Consider the following 24091-nt stretch of genomic DNA (forward strand, 5'->3'; position numbering starts at 1 on the left):
ATCCTGTACCCTGAGGGTTATATGGGGGTGCCCAGCAGCTTCCTGTACCCTGAGGATTATGGGGGTGCCCAGCAGCTTCCTGTACCCTGAGGATTATGGGGGTGCCCAGCAGCTTCCTGTACCCTGAGGGTTATGGGGGTGCCCAGCAGCTTCCTGTACCCTGAGGATTATGGGGGTGTTTAGCAGCTTCCTGTACCCTGAGGGTTATGGGGGTGTTTAGCAGCTTCCTGTACCCTGAGGGTTATGGGGGTGTTTAGCAGCTTCCTGTACCCTGAGGATTATGGGGGTGTTTAGCAGCTTCCTGTACCCTGAGGGTTATGGGGGTGTTTAGCAGCTTCCTGTACCCTGAGGGTTATGGGGGTGCCCAGCAGCTTCCTGTACCCTGAGGATTATGGGGGTGCCAAGCAGCTTCCTGTACCCTGAGGATTATGGGGGTGTTTAGCAGCTTCCTGTACCCTGAGGATTATGGGGGTGTTTAGCAGCTTCCTGTACCCTGAGGATTATGGGGGTGCCCAGCAGCTTCCTGTACCCTGAGGGTTATGGGGGTGCCCAGCAGCTTCCTGTACCCTGAGGGTTATGGGGGTGCCCAGCAGCTTCCTGTACCCTGAGGGTTATGGGGGTGCCCAGCAGCTTCCTGTACCCTGAGGGTTATGGGGGTGTTTAGCAGCTTCCTGTACCCTGAGGATTATGGGGGTGTTTAGCAGCTTCCTGTACCCTGAGCATTATGGGGGTGCCCAGCAGCTTCCTGTACCCTGAGGGTTATGGGGGTGCCCAGCAGCTTCCTGTACCCTGAGGATTATGGGGGTGTTAAGCAGCTTCCTGTACCCTGAGGATTATGGGGGTGCCCAGCAGCTTCCTGTACCCTGAGGGTTATGGGGGTGCCCAGCATCTTCCTGTACCCTGAGGGTTATGGGGGTGCCCAGCATCTTCCTGTACCCTGAGGGTTATGGGGGTGCCCAGCAGCATCCTGTACCCTGAGGGTTATGGGGGTGCCCAGCAGCATCCTGTACCCTGAGGATTATGGGGGTGTTAAGCAGCTTCCTGTACCCTGAGGATTATGGGGGTGTTAAGCAGCTTCCTGTACCCTGAGGGTTATGGGGGTGCCCAGCATCTTCCTGTACCCATTAGCATTATGGGGGTGCCCAGCATCTTCTTGTACCCTGAGGATTATGGGGGTGTTTAGCAGCTTCCTGTACCCTGAGGGTTATGGGGGTGTTTAGCAGCTTCCTGTACCCTGAGGATTATGGGGGTCCCCAGCATCTTCCTCTGCCCTGAGGATTATGTGGGTGTTTAGCAGCTTCCTGTACCCTGAGGGTTATGGGGGGTGTTTAGCAGCTTCCTGTACCCTGAGGGTTATGGGGGGTGTTTAGCAGCTTCCTGTACCCTGAGGATTATGGGGGTATTTAGCAGCTTCCTGTACCCTGAGGATTATGGGGGGTGTTTAGCAGCTTCCTGTACCCTGAGCATTATGGGGGTGTTTAGCAGCTTCCTGTACCCTGAGCATTATGGGGGTGTTTAGCAGCTTCCTGTACCCTGAGCATTATGGGGGTACCCCAGTAGAGGTGTATTGCAGGTAAGTGCCTATGGCAGCACCACTCATGATATTGCAGGGAGTTGCGTGAGTGCTGCGGAACAGTAGAACATGGCAGTAATTTAGCGCGGTTTGGGGGCAGGGCAGATATGCGGTGTTTCTGGGGGTGCAGACAGGAGAGGGTGCATCTAACACTAACATGCACTTTGCTGTCACATAGGAAGAAATATGTCTGTGAGTCTCTGCTCTTATTCCTGTTTAGCTGGTTGGTGCAGGATTCCATCATTGGCTATCGTTGTCATGTGACTCCTACTTGCCCTCTGGGACCCTGTGTAGGGATTTGGGCATCGTACTGAGAATGATGGGGGTACCACGGTGTCAGGCTGTACCTTGAGAGTGATGGGGGTGCCACAGTGTCAGGCTGTACCCTTAGAATGATGGGGGTACCACGGTGTCAGGCTGTACCCTGAGAATGATGGGGGTACCACGGTGTCAGGCTGTACCCTGAGAATGATGGGGGTACCACGGTGTCAGGCTGTACCCTGAGAGTGATGGGGGGGTGCCACGGTGTCAGGCTGTACCCTGAGAGTGATGGGGGGTGCCACAGTGTCCGTAGTGAAGTTGAAGTTACCGTACCTTTGGTGCTGCTGGTTCAGCCAATCAGGATAGCTCCTACAGCACAATGGTACCCCGATACTAGGTGCACACTGTAGGGGGGGCTGTTGCTGGTACAGATCATTCCCCCCCTATCAGGGACTTGTAAGACTTTGGAAGATTAAATCAGCTGAACACGTGTGGCCCCTGGGTATCCTTGTAGAACAGGAAACATTTACATGTATGTTACATGGCATTTGCTGCGGGGCAGTTTGTTCGGTGAAGCGACACTTCTTGCCTCCCCTGATCCCTGCCTACTCGCCGTCTTGCTCAATCTTTCCTCTCTTTGCTCTGTTTGCTTTCTGTCACACACACGTGGCATTAGGAGCCGGGGCCCTCTGCTACTGTCTACTGTATGGCACGGGCACGTGGGGGGGGGGCATGTGAGTTACCACTGTCAGGCAACATTGCTTGGGGAGATTTTTGGGGGCCTGAGACAGCCCTGGGGCAAAGTGGGGTGTCACTCACTTACTGTTCCCGAGAGGAAATGTTCATTCTCCATGAAAAGTAGGCCGTGCCCAACTGGTTAGCAGGGGAGGAATGATATAGGTACCCGGGGGGGGCTGGCATTACCTGCTGGGAAATGTAAGTAGGCCGTGGCATTGTGCAGCTTGACGTGGGAAGTAAAATGTTCTGCCTTCCAGAACCGACTCTTTGTGTTCTGCCAGTGTCTATGTGGCTTTCCAGTGACACCCCAGAACTCGGCGCAACCATGTGGCTTTCCCGTGACACCCCAGAACTCAGCGCAACCATGTGGCTTTCCCGTGACACCCCAGAACTCAGTGCACCCATATGGCTTTCTGGACCTGGATCCCCATTCACTTTGTATGAATCTGGGCAGTTTTGGGCTTTCTACCTGCAGTGGGACCCATGAATCATTGGTGATCAGAAGGAAACCCACCCAACATCTCCCCTTGTGCCCTGTGTCGGCACCACAACCCTGACCTCAACCCTACTGAATCCCGACTGTGAGCCCCAACACCCGTGCCCAACCTCACTAATGTTCTGAGCAGGAGCAACTCCCAGCAACCAACTAGCATAAGGGTAGGGGCAGTTATAGCTGCAACGGGAGGGGCAACTTCAGATTAACCCCCTTGGTTTGGCAATTTGCTGGACAGCCAGGGAATAGAGGGCACATTGGTCAGGCAAAGGTGCCAAAGCTGGCATGGTGGCATTGCCAGTCGCTGTAGTTCAGTTATTTCTGTGCACGTGAGGAGCGGCCCATTAATGACTAATTGTGACTCACATTCGGCCAGTTGTACATAAATGAGCTGAGGTACAAAGGTGAGCCCTCCTGCTAGTAATATCCTTAGTGTATGTGCCATGGGGGTAGCTGCAGTACCAGGGTTAGTTTGTTGCCATGCCAAGAGGCAGAACGACTGTATGGTATGATTATAGGGCCCAAGCTGCCATGGTGCCACTGTATAGTGAGTGTGGTGCCCTTCTGCTCTGTGCATTGTGAGCCCCCCATTACTGACTGTTTTGTGGGGCACAGTGGGCAGTCACTTAGTGTATAGCTAGCTACAGTCTAGAATAGAAACTAACCTGCCCTTCCCACGAGAGCTAATGGAGACACAGTTGTGGGTCCCCCACATGTCACTTAGGGGCCCTGCCATGTTTAACAAGAGAAGGTAATGAGAGGATTTGTGCTGAGCTTTGGGAGTGTCCCTGGAGCACCAATCACTAGCGCTTGGCACACTGGCACCGCAGGGTACCACCTTGTTTATCTCCTATAGCAAATAGTGAGTCCAACCCCCAGGGCAGTCACTTAATCATTAACTTCTCCTAGTCTTATCAAGTCTGGGCTTTATCCACCTCCCAGCTGTACTTCCCCATATTATCTGCTCATTGGTTGCTATGCCCACTGACCCTAGCAACCACAAAGGGACTGCTTGTGCAGGCCACGCCTCGGGCTGTCGTTAGAAATACAGGCTACAAAGGGTGCCCCCATGGCATTTTCCTGGGCCTGCGGGGAATGAAGGACAAATAATGAAATCCTTTGTTAGAAACGGTTCTGCTGGATTTGGATTTGGGTTTGGGTTGAGGCTACATGGTCCGCTCAGCAGTCTAATCGGTAGTTTGAAATCCGTTTTCTCTTGAATGAAATAAGGCTGGGACCCCCCCCCCCAGCTTGGAGCGGAACAAACAGTAAATTGTGTACAAAGGCATTCGGCCCAATCTCTTAATCCGGCTCTGTATGGCTCTCAGCGCCGCACTGCGCGGGTCGGGGCACAACAGAACTGAGAGTCTAAAGCCGCCAAATAGAAATCTAATCCCCGTCTGATTGTAGGGATGTGACCTTGCCCGGCCGGCTCTCCCCCCATTGCACAGGGGAGATTAGTGGGCCAGGGATCCAGTTCCCTCTAATGCACAATTAACCCCTAATGGCACGGAAGGGAGACGACGGCTGATGCACATGGGGGGATACAGGCTCTCTATTTAGCTGAATCTGGCCGCCCAAACATCTGGCCTAAAATCAGCGGCTGATCTCGATCGGGCAGGTTTCATTTTTCGGATCAGCTCGTTGATACGGTCCCCGAACCGACTGCACCTATGCCCGCAGTTTTAATTCCAATTATCAAATTAGCCCGATATCGCCCACCCGTAGGTGAGAATATCAGGAGAAGATCCACTCACTTCGCAAGGTTGCCAAGCGAGCGGATCTTATGGGATATGGCCACCTTTTACTCTGTAGCGGGCCACATATGGGGGAAACCGGCCCAGGTGACTTTACTGGTGAGGTGATACTCATGGGTCACTCAAGAACCACCTTGTATGTGTGGGGGTCAGTAGCCAAGCACTGTACTTGCAATGCAGTCTGTCTGGCTAATGAACTCACATTCTGCGGGGGCAGTGCCACGGTACCCGGGTATTCTCAGGGTGGTAGGAGTCATTATACTCTGTGCTTAGGGGAGTCGGTGCTGGGGCAGTGCCACGGTACCCGGGTATTCTCAGGGGGGTAGGAGTCGTTATACTCTGTGCTTAGGGGAGTCTGTGCGGGGGCAGTGCCACGGTACCCGGGTATTCTCAGGGTGATAGGAGTCATTATACTCTGTGCTTAGGGGAGTCGGTGCTGGGGCAGTGCCACGGTACCCGGGTATTCTCAGGGGGGTAGGAGTCATTATACTCTGTGCTTAGGGGAGTCGGTGCGGGGGCAGTGCCACGGTACCCGGGTATTCTCAGGGTGATAGGAGTCATTATACTCTGTGCTTAGGGGAGTCGGTGCGGGGGCAGTGCCACGGTACCCGGGTATTCTCAGGGTGGTAGGAGTCATTATACTCTGTGCTTAGGGAAGTCTGTGCGGGGGCAGTGCCACGGTACCCGGGTATTCTCAGGGTGATAGGAGTCATTATACTCTGTGCTTAGGGAAGTCTGTGCGGGGGCAGTGCCACGGTACCCGGGTATTCTCAGGGTGATAGGAGTCATTATACTCTGTGCTTAGGGGAGTCGGTGCGGGGGCAGTGCCACGGTACCCGGGTATTCTCAGGGTGATAGGAGTCATTATACTCTATGCGTAGGGAAGTCTGTGCGGGGGCAGTGCCACGGTACCCGGGTATTCTCAGGGTGGTAGGAGTCATTATACTCTGTGCTTAGGGAAGTCTGTGCGGGGGCAGTGCCACGGTACCCGGGTATTCTCAGGGTGATAGGAGTCATTATACTCTGTGCTTAGGGAAGTCTGTGCGGGGGCAGTGCCACGGTACCCGGGTATTCTCAGGGTGGTAGGAGTCATTATACTCTATGCTTAGGGAAGTCTGTGCGGGGGCAGCGCCACGGTACCCGGGTATTCTCAGGGGGGTAGGAGTCATTATACTCTATGCTTAGGGGAGTCGGTGCGGGGGCAGTGCCACGGTACCCGGGTATTCTCAGGGGGGTAGGAGTCATTATACTCTGTGCTTAGGGGAGTCGGTGCGGGGGCAGTGCCACGGTACCCGGGTATTCTCAGGGGGGTAGGAGTCATTATACTCTGTGCTTTTCTTCCTCGGTTTGGGGGAAACGTTGCCAGCGTCAGTCAATCATCAAGTTGATTGAGAGAAGTGGCACGAGGCGAGGCATCGGGCTTGTGGCATCAAAGGAAAGCTTGTGCCAGTTTATTAGCACGCAGAAGCCAATCATATCGCTGTGTTCCGGCTTCACCAGATCAGTAAAAGCTCAAAGCTGATTGGCTGCTAGACAGGGACAAGCTATTTCCAGAATACAGAATGGCTAGAAGTGCCACCATGGATGAGCGGGTTATGGAGCTGGGAATATGGAGGTGTATAAAGGCAAGTAGCCGTGCTTGGGTGCTGGCCCCTATCCAGTACTAACACAAGCCTTGTGACTAGCAGCTTTGTACAAACAGGATGTACCTTGTGCGCTCAGCTGCTTCTCCCTCCTCTAGGGACTGTCTGTTCAGCTGGCACTATGGCTGCCAAACGTCTATTTACAGTGAGCCCACGGGATTGGCACAGAGAGACTCCAAGCTTGCACCCTGCGCCCAACTCGTCCTGATGTGTGCCCACCTCATTCTAAATTCTGTGTTTGGCCTAATCTCCTGGGTCTGGCTTTTCTGTTTGGCCCAATCTGTAACTGTGGCACGTCCCCTGGGTCTGGCTTTTCTGTTTGGCCCAATCTGTATCTGTGTATCTGTGGCACGTCCCCTGGGTCTGGCTTTTCTGTTTGGCCCAATCTGTATCTGTGTATCTGTGGCACGTCCCCTGGGTCTTGCTTTTCTGTTTGGCCCAATCTGTATCTGTGTATCTGTGGCACGTCCCCTGGGTCTGGCTTTTCTGTTTGGCCCAATCTGTATCTGTGTATCTGTGGCACGTCCCCTGGGTCTGGCCTTGCTGTTTGGCCCAATCTGTATCTGTGGCACGTCCCCTGGGTCTGGCCTTGCTGTTTGGCCTAATCTGTATCTGTGGCACGTCCCCTGGGTCTGGCCTTGCTGTTTGGCCCAATCTGTATCTGTGTATCTGTGGCACGTCCCCTGGGTCTGGCTTTTCTGTTTGGCCCAATCTGTATCTGTGTATCTGTGGCACGTCCCCTGGGTCTGGCCTTGCTGTTTGGCCCAATCTGTATCTGTGTATCTGTGGCACGTCCCCTGGGTCTGGCTTTTCTGTTTGGCCCAATCTGTATCTGTGGCACGTCCCCTGGGTCTGGCTTTTCTGTTTGGCCTAATCTGTATCTGTGTATCTGTGGCACGTCCCCTGGGTCTGGCTTTTCTGTTTGGCCCAATCTGTATCTGTGGCACTTCCCCTGGGTCTGGCTTTTCTGTTTGGCCTAATCTGTATCTGTGGCACGTCCCCTGGGTCTGGCTTTTCTGTTTGGCCTAATCTGTATCTGTGGCACGTCCCCTGGGTCTGGCTTTTCTGTTTGGCCTAATCTGTATCTGTGGCACGTCCCCTGGGTCTGGCCTTGCTGTTTGGCCCAATCTGTATCTGTGTATCTGTGGCACGTCCCCTGGGTCTGGCCTTTCTGTTTGGCCCAATCTGTATCTGTGTATCTGTGGCACGTCCCCTGGGTCTGGCCTTGCTGTTTGGCCCAATCTGTATCTGTGGCACGTCCCCTGGGTCTGGCCTTGCTGTTTGGCCCAATCTGCACAAATCTGAGTGCCCGTTTGCAATGATTTGTTGGGTACTTAAGGCCGAGGGCTGAGTTGCCACCTGTTGGCATTATTATTGCATGAAGTACACATGTAATTAGAGGGCAGAACAAGGCCCCGTACAAATGGCGTCACGTTACAGTGCAAGTGAGAGGTGCGGGTATCGCTTTCCTCCCTGCAATATTAATAGGAGATGGGCTGCAAAGCCAGGAGTAGTAGCCAAGGCTGGCATTACCAGCTGCCCTTGTGTAGGTGCCAGTAGTAGTAGCCAAGGCTGGCATTACCAGCTGCCCTTGTGTAGGTGCCAGTAGTAGTAGCCAAGGCTGGCATTACCAGCTGCCCTTGTGTAGGTGCCAGTAGTAGTAGCCAAGGCTGGCATTACCAGCTGCCCTTCTGTAGGTGCCAGTAGTAGTAGCCAAGGCTGGCATTACCAGCTGTCCTTGTGTAGGTGCCAGTAGTAGTAGCCAAGGCTGGCATTACCAGCTGTCCTTGTGTAGGTGCCAGTAGTAGTAGCCAAAGCTGGCATTACCAGCTGCCCTTCTGTAGGTGCCAGTAGTAGTAGTAGCCAAGGCTTGCATTACCAGCTGCCCTTGTGTAGGTGCCGGTAGTAGTAGCCAAGGCTGGCATTACCAGCTGCCCTTCTGTAGGTGCCAGTAGTAGTAGCCAAGGCTTGCATTACCAGCTGCCCTTGTGTAGGTGCCGGTAGTAGTAGCCAAGGCTGGCATTACCAGCTGCCCTTGTGTAGGTGCCAGTAGTAGTAGCCAAGGCTGGCATTACCAGCTGCCCTTCTGTAGGTGCCAGGCTCACTGCTCCCCTGGGGCCAGTTCCCATTCTAGTCTCCCTTCTCTTGGGCAAAGGAGAAAGCCCATGTTCAGTTCCCGTTACCTGTGCCCATTACCTGTACCCGTTACCAGTAGGAGTTGTACGTTACTAAGTGCCTGGCAGGCTCGCCAATCAGAATGTCAGAGTTTGGGGCAATATTGTGCCTTGGGCATAACTGTAAGGTACGGGGAGTTATTAATCAGCAAGGTGGCAGCGCAGCAGGGCCCACTATATAATATATATATACACGCTGCATTTATACCCCATGAGCTGGCAATCCTGCCGGGCACATTTGTGTATCAGACTTGGCCTATCCGCTCCAGCCATGGAGTATGGGGTCAGGGTTAGCAGTCACACCTCCCTTCTGCCCTGGGGGCCTCCAGTTGTTCTGCTTGTGCCCCCCCAGAAGGAAAAAGGAGGTGGGTGAGACCTGTGGGCCTCCAGTTGTTCTGCTTGTGCCCCCCCAGAAGGAGAAAGGAGGGGGGTCAGACCTGGGGGCCTCCAGTTGTTCTGCTTGTGCCCCCCCAGAGGGAAAAAGGAGGGGGGTGAGACCTGGGGGCCTCCAGTTGTTCTGCTTGTGCCCCCTCAGAAGGAGAAAGGGGGGGTGAGACCTGGGGGCTCCAGTTGTTCTACTTGTGCCCCCTCAGAAGGAAAAAAGGGGGGGTGAGACCTGGGGGCTCCAGTTGTTCTGCCTGTGCCCCCCAGAAGGAGAAAGGGGGGGTGAGACCTGGGGGCTCCAGTTGTTCTGCCCTGTGCCCCCCAGAAGGAGAAAGGGGGGGTGAGACCTGGGGGCTCCAGTTGTTCTGCCTGTGCCCCCCCAGAAGGAGAAAGGGGGGGGTGAGACCTGGGGGCTCCAGTTGTTCTGCTTGTGCCCCCCAGAAGGAGAAAGGGGGGGGTGAGACCTGGGGGCTCCAGTTGTTCTGCTTGTGCCCCCCCAGAAGGAGAAAGGGGGGGGTGAGACCTGGGGGCTCCAGTTGTTCTGCTTGTGCCCCCCCAGAAGGAGAAGGGGGGGGTGAGACCTGGGGGCTCCAGTTGTTCTGCTTGTGCCCCCCCAGAAGGAGAAAGGGGGGGTGAGACCTGGGGGCTCCAGTTGTTCTGCTTGTGCCCCCCCAGAAGGAGAAAGGGGGGGTGAGACCTGGGGGCTCCAGTTGTTCTGCTTGTGCCCCCCCAGAAGGAGAAAAGGGGGGGTGAGAACCTGGGGGCTCCAGTTGTTCTCTTGTGCCCCCCCAGAAGGAGAAAGGGGGGGGTGAGACCTGGGGGCTCCAGTTTGTTCTGCTTGTGCCCCCCCAGAAGGAGAAAGGGGGGTGAGACCTGGGGGCTCCAGTTGTTCTGCTTGTGCCCCCCCAGAAGGAGAAAGGGGGGGTGAGACCTGGGGGCTCCAGTTGTTCTGCTTGTGCCCCCCAGAAGGAGAAAGGGGGGGTGAGACTGGGGGCTCCAGTTGTTCTGCTTGTGCCCCCCCAGAAGGAGAAAGGGGGGGGTGAGACCTGGGGGCTCCAGTTGTTCTGCTTGTGCCCCCCCAGAAGGAGAAAGGGGGGGTGAGACCTGGGGGCTCCAGTTTGTTCTGCTTGTGCCCCCCCAGAAGGAGAAAGGGGGGGTGAGACCTGGGGGCTCCAGTTGTTCTGCTTGTGCCCCCCCAGAAGGAGAAAGGGGGGGTGAGACCTGGGGGCTCCAGTTGTTCTGCTTACAGTTTCTGAACTAATCGGCAGGACTGTGCCAGTAGCTGCCCATACTGAGGCGCTGGGGGGCAGTCTTGCTGGGGGGCTGCCCCCCATTGCATTCCGTATGAGTAAATGAGAGTGCAGTACAGTGGGACCCTCATACTCCTACGTGCAAAGGTGCTATTCTCAGTGCAGGGAGGGGCCATAAAGGGTAATAAATACCAGTCGCTGTGGTACCGCGGGTCATAGTTACCCAGAACTTCACTTTATTTGCATTCAGATAAGATAAAGTGCTTAGTGGGGAGCAGCCTTGTGCTTATTTACTGACCTTACATATCCATCCGCCTCTACTGCTCCCTTACTGACCTTACATATCCATCCGCCTCCGTGTTCCCCTGCCTTATTTACTACTTGCTTACTGACCTTACATATCCATCCACCTCCCTGCGCCGGTACCACTGGGGCGTTTGCTTCAGGAGCCCCACTATAGTGCCTATAAATACTGCCCTGCGCCGGTACCACTGGGGCGTTTGCTTCAGGAGCCCCACTATAGTGCCTATAAATACTGCCCTGCGCCGGTACCACTGGGGCGTTTGCTTCGGGAGCCCCCACTATAGTGCCTATAAATACTGCCCTGCGCCGGTACCACTGGGGCTGTCGGTTGCTTCGGGAGCCCCACTATAGTGCCTAATAATACTGCCCTGCGCCGGTACCACTGGGGCGTTTGCTTCGGGAGCCCCACTATAGTGCCTATAAATACTGCCCTGCGCCGGTACCACTGGGGCGTTTGCTTCGGGAGCCCCACTATAGTGCCTATAAATACTGCCCTGCGCCGGTACCACTGGGGCGTTTGCTTCGGGAGCCCCACTATAGTGCCTAATAATACTGCCCTGCGCCGGTACCACTGGGGCGTTTGCTTCGGGAGCCCCACTATAGTGCCTATAAATACTGTCCTGCGCCGGTACACTGGGGCGTTTGCTTCGGGAGCCCCACTATAGTGCCTAATAATACTGCCCTGCGCCGGTACCACTGGGGCGTTTGCTTCAGGAGCCCCACTATAGTGCCTAATAATACTGCCCTGCGCCGGTACCACTGGGGCGTTTGCTTCGGGAGCCCCACTATAGTGCCTAATAATACTGCCCTGCGCCGGTACCACTGGGGCGTTTGCTTCGGGAGCCCCACTATAGTGCCTAATAATACTGCCCTGCGCCGGTACCACTGGGGCGTTTGCTTCGGGAACCCCACTATAGTGCCTAATAATACTGCCCTGCGCCGGTACCACTGGGGCGTTTGCTTCGGGAGCCCCACTATAGTGCCTAATAATACTGCCCTGCGCCGGTACCACTGGGGCGTTTGCTTCGGGAGCCCCACTATAGTGCCTAATAATACTGCCCTGCGCCGGTACCACTGGGGCGTTTGCTTCGGGAGCCCCACTATAGTGCCTAATAATACTGCCCTGCGCCGGTACCACTGGGGCGTTTGCTTCGGGAGCCCCACTATAGTGCCTATAAATACTGTCCTGCGCCGGTACCACTGGGGCGTTTGCTTCGGGAGCCCCACTATAGTGCCTATAAATACTGCCCTGCGCCGGTACCACTGGGGCGTTTGCTTCGGGAACCCCACTATAGTGCCTATAAATACTGTCCTGCGCCGGTACCACTGGGGCATTTGCTTCGGGAGCCCCACTATAGTGCCTATAAATACTGCCCTGCGCCGGTACCACTGGGGCATTTGCTTCGGGAGCCCCACTATAGTGCCTATAAATACCCTGCTGTGTAGCCACGGGGGCTGCCATTCATATTGAAATAGGGCTAAGTAGCACAGTTTACGTATCAGATAAGCTCTATAGAACACAGTTGTATTTTACAGAGCATATCTGGTCTCTGCTATGTAACCTGTGCCTTTTTTCCAGCCTGAATGGCAGCCCCCAGTTCGTGAAGCAAAGCCCCCATTTGTACCAGGGTGGGGCAGCAGTACATCATATTTTAATTACTTTAAAGTACTTTCATTTTTTGGTGTTACTGTTCCTTTAAATAGCATCTGTAATTATAGCGGAACTGTAGCTCCCCACCCTCTGCTGTACCTGATAGGGTTGGGCCATGTATGAGTGTAGCTGATGCTTATCATGATATAGGGTAGTGGATACCGTGAGTGCTCATTAGCATTACTGTACTCCTCTCCCATCATGCACTGCTGCTCCTGATCAAAGGGCAAGTAGCTGCCACACATGGGACTAAGTGCACTGGCTTGGCAGGTATTTCTGTTCTGTATGTGAAGTAGAAGGCTTGGGTTGTATATTATGTATTGGGTTGGCACACACCTTGGGCTGGAGAGAAAGGACTGGCTCTAGTCTGATGTGCCCCCCCAAGCGCTAATTACTGCTGTGTGGGGGCAAACAGAGCAGCAACTCTGTAGCAGATAGGCAGCACTGCTTGTGGCTGTTAGTGAGTCTGTATGGGTCAGTGCCGGACCTAAGCAGAGGGGCCACGCACTAATTACTGCTGTGTGGGGGCAAACGGAGCGGCAACTCTGTAGCAGATAGGCAGCATTGCTTGTGGCTGTTAGTGAGTCTGTATGGGTCAGTGCCGGACCCACCCGCGTGCTGGGCTGGCTGCTTCTCTCATGCTCTAAGCAGAGGGGCCACGCACTAATTACTGCTGTGTGGGGGCAAACAGAGCAGCAACTCTGTAGTAGATAGGCAGCACTGCTTGTGGCTGTTAGTGAGTCTGTATGGGTCAGTGCCGGACCCACCCGCGTGCTGGGCTGGCAACTTCTCTCATGCTCTAAGCAGAGGGGCCACGCACTAATTACTGCTGTGTGGGGGCAAACGGAGCAGCAACTCTGTAATAGATAGGCAGCACTGCTTGTGGCTATTAGTGAGTCTGTATGGGTCAGTGCCGGACCCACCCGCGTGCTGGGCTGGCAACTTCTCTCATGCTTTAAGCAGAGGGGCCACGCAAAAATTGCTATGGGAAATGATTAGCAGGGAAAGTAATGAAGGGCTATAGTGGGCCTTGGAGCAGCCATTGGCTTAACAAAGAGTCAATTTCGGCCATAGGAGACTGGCTGCTGCATTTCTAGTCACTGTCAGCCAATCACCCGAACTCAATGACTTGGGGGCTTAAATGGTAAATGGCTGAAGGGACTCTGGAATTTTGCATTTGGAATGCTGCGGTGTAGCCATGCAGTGCTGGGCATGAGACTGTAGGTTCCTCCCCGAAGCTCTGGTGCCCCTTTCTCAGCATCCCAAAAAGCTGTTCTGTGGCACACACTGGTGCCCCCACTGTGGCACATACTGGCGCTCCCCCCATGGCACACACTGTGGCACATACTGGCGCTCCCCCCATGGCACACACTGTGGCACACAATGGCGCTCCCCCCATGGCACACATTGGCGCTCCCCCGTGGCAAACACTGGCGCTCCCCCGTGGCAAACACTGGCGCCCCCCTGTGGCACACACTGTGGCACACACTGGCGCCCCCCTCCCGTGGCACCTGGGGATTGTAGCCATTTTGGTCCAAGCTAGTAGCTGACGACTAGAAGTTGTGCTGAAACTATAATAACAACCTTCTTGTGCCAATGTCCACCATATTTCCTAATGACTTTAAGTTTATTTTCCTCTTCTGTTCTCAGGTCCTGACATATTTTTCTGGTTGCAATGACAAGTGTGGACGGCAGCCATGCAGATAAAACGCGCCACCCCTCCACCAAGCATTCTGCACCAAAAGTGGAGGTGCACCGATCCGTCTCCAGAGAAACCATCACTATTCATTTCTCGGCTGCTGGGAAGGAAGAGGAAGAGGAGGAAGAAGAATTTAAGGAGCCCCTCGAGGAGTTAGATGACCAAAGCATTGTAACGGGTGAAGAAGCCATGGAAGATCTTTACTTTGATCCTGGTACACAGAGGGATTCTTGCCCTGCCAACTCCGCCATCATGGCACAGATGGAGTCCGAGTCGCTAGTGCCCTCTCAGCCAACACTAGATCCTGTCCAAGCACTTGAATCACTTGCAACCAAAACCTACAGCACATTGCCAATACCATTGTCATCCTCTTCATCAAACTTCTGTCCAAATGAAACCAATATGGCATCTCCCACAAAGCAGGGAACTTCAGTGAGCTCCTCGCCATCCAGGCTCCCTGCTTTGTCCAGTTCTACACCTGTGCTGCCCATTTCTAGTGCAAAACCCTTTATGAGTTTGGTTAAATCCCTTTCCACCGAGGGAGACCCAAAAGAGCCAAGCACAAGGCACAGACATTTAATGAAGACTCTAGTCAAGTCATTATCAACGGACACTTCCAAGCAAGATTCGGAGTCTTTCAAAGCAACAGACTCCAAACTCAACTTGCACTTGTTTAAACAGTTTACCCAGCCCCGCATTACTGGTGGAGACTCTAAAACTGCCCCCTCGTCGCCCATCACTTCCCCTTCAGATGGACGCTCGTTTTTTAAGGTCATCGAAGTGGAAGCTAAAATAGAAGACACTAAAAGGCGCCTCTCGGAAGTCATTTATGAACCTTTTCAGCTTCTAAGCAAAATTATAGGCGAGGAACCTTTAAACTACAGGCCCAAAGCCTTATCTTCAAGTGCGTCAGAGCTCTCCAACCTCTCTAGTCTAAATGGGCATCTGGAAAGCAATAACTACAGCATCAAAGAAGAAGAGGGGGATGTAGAGGCCGACTGTTCCACTAGTGACGACATTGCTGTGAAGGATGAGCAGCCAAAAGCAAGTGGTGAGCACGTGAAGGATTCGGCACAGCTGGTGAAAGACCCCAACCTAAGAACATCCGCTCTGGCTCTGGAAAAGTGCTCTCTCTCTGCACTGGCCAGTAAGGAGGACGAGGAGTTCACAGAGTTATATTCTGAAGACTTTGATTTTGAAGAAGAAGCAGAGGCTCACCTTGGGGATGTGTCCGAGGCAGAGGAAGGTAGTGGGACGCCTTCTGTAGACGAAGGGGCTGTGTATGTGGAACGTAGTGAGATACCCGTAAAAACACTGTACTTTTTTGTATTAGCGGTGTATGGATACCAAACACTCCCTCTCCCCAGTTACCTAGACGGGCTTTTTTTGGGGGTTGCCCTTGGTTTTATGGCTGCCATCTGTGTTATTTGGCTTTTTTCATCTACCCATCCTCACCAGCATTATCAGCAAACGCTTAAAGTGGAACCTTTGCAAATCAGTGAGCCTGATATCATGAAGGTAAGTGCTGCTCTGTCATTTCTGTGCCCCAAGCTAGCCGATCCAGTAGAGCTTTGCAGAATCGCACTGGCAACACTCTCTCTTGCCCAGGTCTCCTCACTAACACTGACGGTGGCTTGGCAGTATGTAGTCATGTTTGGTTCCCTTGGATGTCTCTCACAAACCTGTGCTTCTTGCTCTAGGGCTGGATGAATGAAATCCATAGCTACAACCCAGAAACGTATCACGCTACGCTGACGCACTCCATCTTTGTTCGCTTAGAAGGCTCAACGCTGAGACTCTCCAAGCCCAACAAAAATGTCTCCCGCAGAGCCATGTACAACGAGGCCAAGTCGGATGTGGTGTACATCAGCCAGAAGATATATGACCTCGTCGACAGCAAAGTGAGTCCTCTGCGCTCCCTAGCGAGACACCTGCTCTAGGTGCTCTCTCTTCTCCTCTGTTATTGGCTTGTTTCCTGGGGGTGGACTTGCGTGGGCACTATCTCTGGGCTTGCGTGGGCACTAGTGCTATATCTTCATCTTTACTGATCACTAATAAAACAGGGTAACACAGAGATGGGGAGAATACTCATCTATTGATGGAGAAACCTTCAGGCGCTTTTCCCTTTTCTCCCGCAGGTGCATCTGGTGCCCAAGAGCCTGGCACGCAAGCGGGTGTGGAACAAAAAATACCCCATATGCCTGGAGTTGGCGAGACAGGATGACTTCATGGCCAAAGCTCAGGCTGACAGAGAGGGGGCAGAGGATAAGGTGCATAAAGGGGAGCAGGCAGAGGATGGCAGTAGGGCAGTGCCCACTCAGGATGGTAGCAGAACAGCTGGGCACCGGGAACAAGTGCTTTATCTGTTTGGTAGGACGGGCAGAGAGAAGGAGGAATGGTTCCGTAAATTTCTGCTGGCGTCCAAAATGAGATCAGATGGAAAGAAAGCAATGAAATCAGGTAATCACTATGGCAGCTCCGTTCTTTGTCTCCTCATTGTACTTGACTCTGTTCCCACCTTGTATATCATGGCACCATCATACACTGCTTTGTATGCCAGCCCTTCTCTCGGGTACTGATTGGCACACATAACTGGTACACTCACACCCAGCCCTTGTGCAATGCCAGCCCTTCTCTCTGGTACTGATTGGCACACTCACACCCAGCCCTTCTCTCTGGTACTGATTGGCACACATAACTGGCACACTCATACCCAGCCCTTCTCTCTGGTACTGATTGGCACACATAACTGGCACACTCACACCCAGCCCTTGTGCAATGCCAGCCCTTCTCTCTGGTACTGATTGGCACACATAACTGGTACACTCACACCCAGCCCTTGTGCAGTGCCAGCCACACTCTGGTAGGTATAGACACTGATATGGCAGATGCTGGGTAAAACCTTTCCCTCCCTTATTGACCCATTGGCACTGGAGGTTGTGACATTGGTGCAGAACTGTGCCAGCTGGGGGACCCACTCGCCTTGTGCTCTGACCCAGTCTCACTGGTCTCAGATCCAAGGAATTGGTTGCTTTAGTGTACCCAGGGCAGGATTGGCACATTGGGTAAGATGCCATAGACAGTCGCTCTGTGTAATTAAAATGCCAGGGGTTATTGTGAATGTCAGCCCAAGCCTGACTGCCACCTGTAATGTTCCCTAAAGGTTCTTGTCATATGACTGCCTGTCAGATTCATACAGATCCGATATGAATGGTTTCCCCCTGCCTATATACACTCCATGTAGCTCCACACAGGCTGATGCTGGGCACAGCCCCAGGGCAGGTACAGGTGGCTCCGGGGGAGCTTGGGAATGGGTAGTTCCTGGGTCTAGAAGCACAGAATGAACCTGGCTAATACCCTGCACCGGCAATGGCTTTATAATCCTTACTGGCCCACTGGTTCCAAGATAGCTGGGCATAGGTTTCTAATAGGCACCCCCAGTAGGGCATGTTACTGCCCGCTGCTTCTGGGAATGGCACTGCCAGCCCACCTGGGCCTCAGTCAGCCCAGGCAGGCAGGATGGCGAGGGTGTGGGTGGCTTTTTTTGGTGAAATATGGGGGGGAAATATGAACATTCTTAAATTTTTAACTGTGGCAATATTGCCTTCCAGAACTGGAGTTCTGGGTTTGATTCTGACCAGGGCACGGCTGTATGCCCCCCCTGTATTTGTGTGGGTTTCCTTGGCCTGTGCCAGTCCCTTCCATAGAGCTGGGCAGTCACAGTGTAATAAGTGCCAAGGTAAATGCCACCTACTGTGAGTGCTGGGTGTTTTCTTATTGGCAGGACTCCTGCTGTCACACAGTCGGCACAACAGCCAGTCCGGAATCCTGTGCCACAGTCGGAACAGCAGCCGAGGGAGTCTGGATGAAGTCCTGGCCCCAGTGAAGCCAAAGGAGATCCCTGGGAATGTGCGGCAGAAGTCGCTGTTGGACTATAATGTTTACATGGCGCGGTGTATCCCGCCGCAGGGGGGCCGCAGTCCCACCCAAAGTCCTGCACACAGTGCCAACAGCAGCCCCACAGCCACAAAGAAGGTGAGTGCCTACGATGTTCCCAGCCCATAGAGTGCCCCCATCACATACCCCGCCCACTAACACACTCACACACATGAGACTATGTGGGTACAACACCTCGACTTTCTCCTTTACTGTAGGTTCCTGGGGAGCATATGGCGGGGGCAGAGGAGAAGCAGGCCTGGGTCAATGCGCTGCTCGGAAGGATGTTTTGGGACTTTCTGGGAGAGAAGTACTGGTCAGACCTGGTGTCTAAAAAGATCCAAATGAAACTCAGTAAAATAAAGGTAAGTTCCGCTGGTATATAGATGGTATATAGATGCAATGTTACAGCTGCATGGCTGGAGTGCGTTTTCTGCTCTCCTTCTGTGCTCTGCCCCCTATAGGCATGCCCCCCTTCTGCGCTCTGCCCCCTATAGGCATGCCCCCATTCTGTGCTCTGCCCCCTATAGGCATGCCCCCATTCTGTGCTCTGCCCCCTATAGGCATGCCCCCCTTCTGCGCTCTGCCCCCTATAGGCATGCCCCCTTCTGTGCTCTGCCCCCTATAGGCATGCCCCCTTCTGCGCTCTGCCCCCTATAGGCATGCCCCCTTCTGTGCTCTGCCCCCTATAGGCATGCCCCCCTTCTGCGCTCTGCCCCCTATAGGCATGCCCCCTTCTGCGCTCTGCCCCTATAGGCATGCCCCCCTTCTGCGCTCTGCCCCCTATAGGCATGCCCCCATTCTGTGCTCTGCCCCCTATAGGCATGCCCCCATTCTGTGCTCTGCCCCCTATAGGCATGCCCCCCTTCTGCGCTCTGCCCCCTATAGGCATGCCCCCTTCTGTGCTCTGCCCCCTATAGGCATGCCCCCCTTCTGCGCTCTGCCCCCTATAGGCATGCCCCCCTTCTGTGCTCTGCCCCCCTTCTGTGCTCTGCCCCCCTTCTGTGCTCTGCCCCCCTTCTGTGCTCTGCCCCTATAGGCATGCCCCCATTCTGCGCTCTGCCCCCTATAGGCATGCCCCCCTTCTGCGCTCTGCCCCCTATAGGCATGCCCCCCTTCTGCGCTCTGCCCCCTATAGGCATGCCCCCCTTCTGCGCTCTGCCCCCTATAGGCATGCCCCCCTTCTGCGCTCTGCCCCCTTCTGCGCTCTGCCCCCTATAGGCATGCCCCCTTCTGCGCTCTGCCCCCTATAGGCATGCCCCCTTCTGCGCTCTGCCCCCTATAGGCATGCCCCCCTTCTGCGCTCTGCCCCCTATAGGCATGCCCCCCTTCTGCGCTCTGCCCCTATAGGCATGCCCCCATTCTTTGCTCTGCCCCCTATAGGCATGCCCCCATTCGGCGCTCTGCCCCCTATAGGCATGCCCCCCTTCGGCGCTCTGCCCCCTATAGGCATGCCCCCCTTCGGCGCTCTGCCCCCTATAGGCATGCCCCCCTTCTGCGCTCTGCCCCCTATAGGCATGCCCCCCTTCTGCGCTCTGCCCCTATAGGCATGCCCCCTTCTGCGCTCTGCCCCCTATAGGCATGCCCCCCTTCTGCGCTCTGCCCCCTATAGGCATGCCCCCCTTCTGCGCTCTGCCCCTATAGGCATGCCCCCATTCTTTGCTCTGCCCCTATAGGCATGCCCCCCTTCTGCGCTCTGCCCCCTATAGGCATGCCCCCCTTCTGCGCTCTGCCCCCTATAGGCATGCCCCCCTTCTGCGCTCTGCCCCCTATAGGCATGCCCCCCTTCTGCGCTCTGCCCCCTATAGGCATGCCCCCCTTCTGCGCTCTGCCCCCTATAGGCATGCCCCCCTTCTGCGCTCTGCCCCCTATAGGCATGCCCCCCTTCTGCGCTCTGCCCCTATAGGCATGCCCCCCTTCTGCGCTCTGCCCCCTATAGGCATGCCCCCCTTCTGCGCTCTGCCCCCTATAGGCATGCCCCCCTTCTGCGCTCTGCCCCCTATAGGCATGCCCCCCTTCTGTGCTCTGCCCCCCTTCTGCGCTCTGCCCCTATAGGCATGCCCCCCTTCTGCGCTCTGCCCCCTATAGGCATGCCCCCCTTCTGCGCTCTGCCCCCTATAGGCATGCCCCCCTTCTGCGCTCTGCCCCCTATAGGCATGCCCCCCTTCTGTGCTCTGCCCCCCTTCTGCGCTCTGCCCCTATAGGCATGCCCCCATTCTGCGCTCTGCCCCCTATAGGCATGCCCCCCTTCTGCGCTCTGCCCCCTATAGGCATGCCCCCCTTCTGCGCTCTGCCCCTATAGGCATGCCCCCATTCTTTGCTCTGCCCCCTATAGGCATGCCCCCCTTCTGCGCTCTGCCCCCTATAGGCATGCCCCCCTTCTGCGCTCTGCCCCCTATAGGCATGCCCCCCTTCTGCGCTCTGCCCCCTATAGGCATGCCCCCCTTCTGCGCTCTGCCCCCTATAGGCATGCCCCCCTTCTGCGCTCTGCCCCCTATAGGCATGCCCCCCTTCTGCGCTCTGCCCCCTATAGGCATGCCCCCTTCTGCGCTCTGCCCCTATAGGCATGCCCCCCTTCTGTGCTCTGCCCCTATAGGCATGCCCCCCTTCTGCGCTCTGCCCCCTATAGGCATGCCCCCCTTCTGCGCTCTGCCCCCCTTCTGCGCTCTGCCCCCCTTCCGCGCTATGCCCCCCTTCTGCGCTCTGCCCCCTATAGGCATGCCCCCCTTCTGCGCTCTGCCCCCTATAGGCATGCCCCCCTTCTGCGCTCTGCCCCCTATAGGCATGCCCCCCTTCTGCGCTCTGCCCCCTATAGGCATGCCCCCTTCTGCGCTCTGCCCCCTATAGGCATGCCCCCCTTCTGTGCTCTGCCCCTATAGGCATGCCCCCCTTCTGCGCTCTGCCCCCTATAGGCATGCCCCCCTTCTGCGCTCTGCCCCCCTTCTGCGCTCTGCCCCCTTCTGCGCTCTGCCCCCTTCCGCGCTATGCCCCCCTTCTGCGCTCTGCCCCCTATAGGCATGCCCCCCTTCTGCGCTCTGCCCCCTATAGGCATGCCCCCCTTCTGCGCTCTGCCCCCTATAGGCATGCCCCCCTTCTGCGCTCTACCCCCCTTCTGTGCTATGCCCCCCTTCTGCGCTCTGCCCCCTATAGGCAGGGAAGGAGCCTGGGGCTGCAGGGCAGAAATAGAAACCAACCCACTTCTAGCTACAGGCAGTTCTCCATTCATTTCTGTTCAGGGTCTAATAATGTGGCACCTCCCACTGTTTGTCTCCTCTCAGCTGCCATACTTTATGAATGAACTGACCCTGACGGAACTTGATATGGGAGTCTCTGTGCCGAAAATCCTTCAGGCCTTTGAGCCAACCATCGATCATCGAGGTGCGTAGGTCTGGGCCCCTGGCACATGTTCCTTGTGTTGCTTGGGGAACCAAGATGGAGGCTGCCGAGAAATGAATATAAGCAGCAGCAACGCTGATAAAATCATTGGGTTTTGTGTTTAAACTGTAACGCCCTGGCACATGGCAGTAATTGTGTATTCACTTCACTGGCACAACTATAGTAGCGCTGCCTTGTGTGCCCGTACTGCCTGGCCTGAGATACACAGACTGGTACTTACGGTGGCTATACGCAGACTGGTACATACGGGGGGGTTATACACAGACTGGTACTTACGGTGGCTATACGCAGACTGGTACATACGGGGGGGTTATACACAGACTGGTACATACGGGGGGGTTATACACAGACCGGTACATACGGGGGGGTTATACACAGACCGGTACATACGGGGGGGGTTATACACAGACTGGTACATACGGGGGGGTTATACACAGACTGGTACTTAGGGGGGCTATACGCAGACTGGTACATACGGGGGGGTTATACACAGACCGGTACATACGGGGGGGTTATACACAGACTGGTACATACGGGGGGGTTATACACAGACTGGTACATACGGGGGGGTTATACACAGACCGGTACATACGGGGGGGTTATACACAGACTGGTACATATGGGGGGGTTATACACAGACTGGTACATGGGGGGGGGGTTATACACAGACTGGTACATACGGGGGGGTTATACACAGACTGGTACATACGGGGGGTTATACACAGACTGGTACACAGACTGGTACATACGGGGGGGTTATACACAGACTGGTACATACGGGGGGGGGTTATACACAGACTTGTACATACGGGGGGGTTATACACAGACTGGTACATACGGGGGGGTTATACACAGACTTGTACATACGGGGGGGGTTAAACACAGACTGGTACATACGGGGGGGTTAAACACAGACTGGTACATGGGGGGGGGTTATACACAGACTGGTACACACGGGGGGGTTATACACAGACTGGTACATGGGGGGGTTATACGCAGACTGGTACACACGGGGGGGTTATACACAGACTGGTACACACGGGGGGGTTATACACAGACTGGTACATACGGGGGGGTTATACACAGACTGGTACACACGGGGGGGTTATACGCAGACTGGTATATATGGGGGGGTTATACACAGACTGGTACATACGGGGGGGTTATACACAGACTGGTACACACGGGGGGTTATACACAGACTGGTACATAGGGGGGGGTTATACACAGACTGCTACATTACATCCCATAATGTTTCCGTGCAGGTCTCTGGACAGATCTGGACATTTCCTACACTGGTTCTTTCCTTATGACGTTGGAAACCAAAATGAACTTGACCAAACTGGGCAAAGAGCCCATCAGTGAGGCCTTAAAAGTGGGAGAGATTGGAAAAGAGGGGTAAGTGACTTGTGTTTCTCTTGTCCCAGTGTCTGTGGGGGGCCCATGGGATTGTGCTGTTAATACTGGGGAACTCCAAAACTATGGGTGGGACCCAATATTGACCCTTCTGTGCTCCAAGTGACAATGTTCAATGTAAAATCCTCTAGAAGCAACTTCCCTCCACCTCTTCCTGCAAAATATCAACACTGTGGGCTCTCAGAACCCCTCAGCCTGCAGTGACTGCTAATATCCTTATCATTTACAGTAGGGGGTACATTATCCCTTATAATACATGAGTGATACTCAGAGTTCCCTGTATAACTCAGCCTGCAGCCTTGTGCCTTTATATGGGCACAGAACCCCTCAGTGACTGCTAATATCCTTATCATTTACAGTAGGGGGTACATTATCCCTTATAATACATGAGTGATACTCAGAGTTCCCTGTATAACTCAGCCTGCAGCCTTGTGCCTTTATATGGGCACAGAACCCCTCAGTGACTGCTAATATCCTTATCATTTACAGTAGGGGGTACATTACCCCTTATAATACATGAGTGATACTCAGAGTTCCCTGTATAACTCAGCCTGCAGTCTTGTGCCTTTATATGGGGGGCACAGAACCCCTCAGTGACTGCTAATATCCTTATCATTTACAGTAGGGGGTACATTACCCCTTATAATACATGAGTGATACTCAGAGTTCCCTGTATAACTCAGCCTGCAGCCTTGTGCCTTTATATGGGGGGCACAGAACCCCTCAGTGACTGCTAATATCCTTATCATTTACAGTAGGGGGCACATTATACCCCCTGCTATAAGTTCCTATAAGGAATTGTGCTTTGGAGCACCCCTGCTGTACAGGCTGAATGAGAGCACTACATTTACTGACACAGGAAGTGACTCAGGATGCTCTTTAGCTCAGCATTGTTGCTCGGTGTGACACTAGCGATAGAACTGAGCAGGGCGCTGTCAGGAGATGCTTTTGATATTATAAATGTATACAATTTACACAAAATAAACAGAACACCAAATGTATAAGTGCACACTGAGCAGCTTTATATAGTTATATGGGTAGGAATATTTGGCCTTTAAGTAAAAAAGCAGAGCTTTTGGCACAAACTTGCTGTACTTATTACACAAAGCAGTGCGGCCTTGTGGGCGGGGCCTGCCACTGAACCGCCTCTCAGCCTGTTTCTAATGCATCGGTTTGCACTAATTTCTTCTCCTATTTTCCCTGTGCTTTCCCCTGGGGGATCTCTCATGGAATGGTGAGTGCCTATTGGTCGCGTGATGCAGCTTGGTCTTTATTGCAGTGTATGTGTGTATGTGTCTGTGTGTGTTTATATATATATACACCTACATATACATACACCTCCTCTACAGCCCTGCCTTCTTTATCTGCCCTTCCCTGCAGCCCTGCCTTCTTTATCTGCCCTTCCCTGCAGCCCTGC

General features: G+C 54.4%; 1 protein-coding gene across 3 annotated transcripts in view; it reads left to right on the forward strand.

Moving 5' to 3' along the window:
- The window catches only part of tex2.2 (testis expressed 2, gene 2), a 37126-nt gene that overhangs the window by 7175 nt on the left and 5860 nt on the right, over positions 1-24091 (forward strand). For 2 of the 3 annotated variants that reach the window (XM_012954690.3, XM_012954689.3), the window contains exons 2-8: positions 13878-15444; positions 15627-15827; positions 16065-16386; positions 17711-17961; positions 18081-18227; positions 21141-21240; positions 22524-22656. In XM_012954690.3, the coding sequence (XP_012810144.1) occupies positions 13903-15444; positions 15627-15827; positions 16065-16386; positions 17711-17961; positions 18081-18227; positions 21141-21240; positions 22524-22656 (2696 nt within the window). In that variant the 5' untranslated portion in view covers positions 13878-13902. 3 annotated transcript variants of the gene reach the window in all.

This window comes from Xenopus tropicalis, chromosome 10 (genome assembly GCF_000004195.4).
Source record: "Xenopus tropicalis strain Nigerian chromosome 10, UCB_Xtro_10.0, whole genome shotgun sequence".
Lineage (NCBI taxonomy): Eukaryota > Metazoa > Chordata > Amphibia > Anura > Pipidae > Xenopus > Xenopus tropicalis.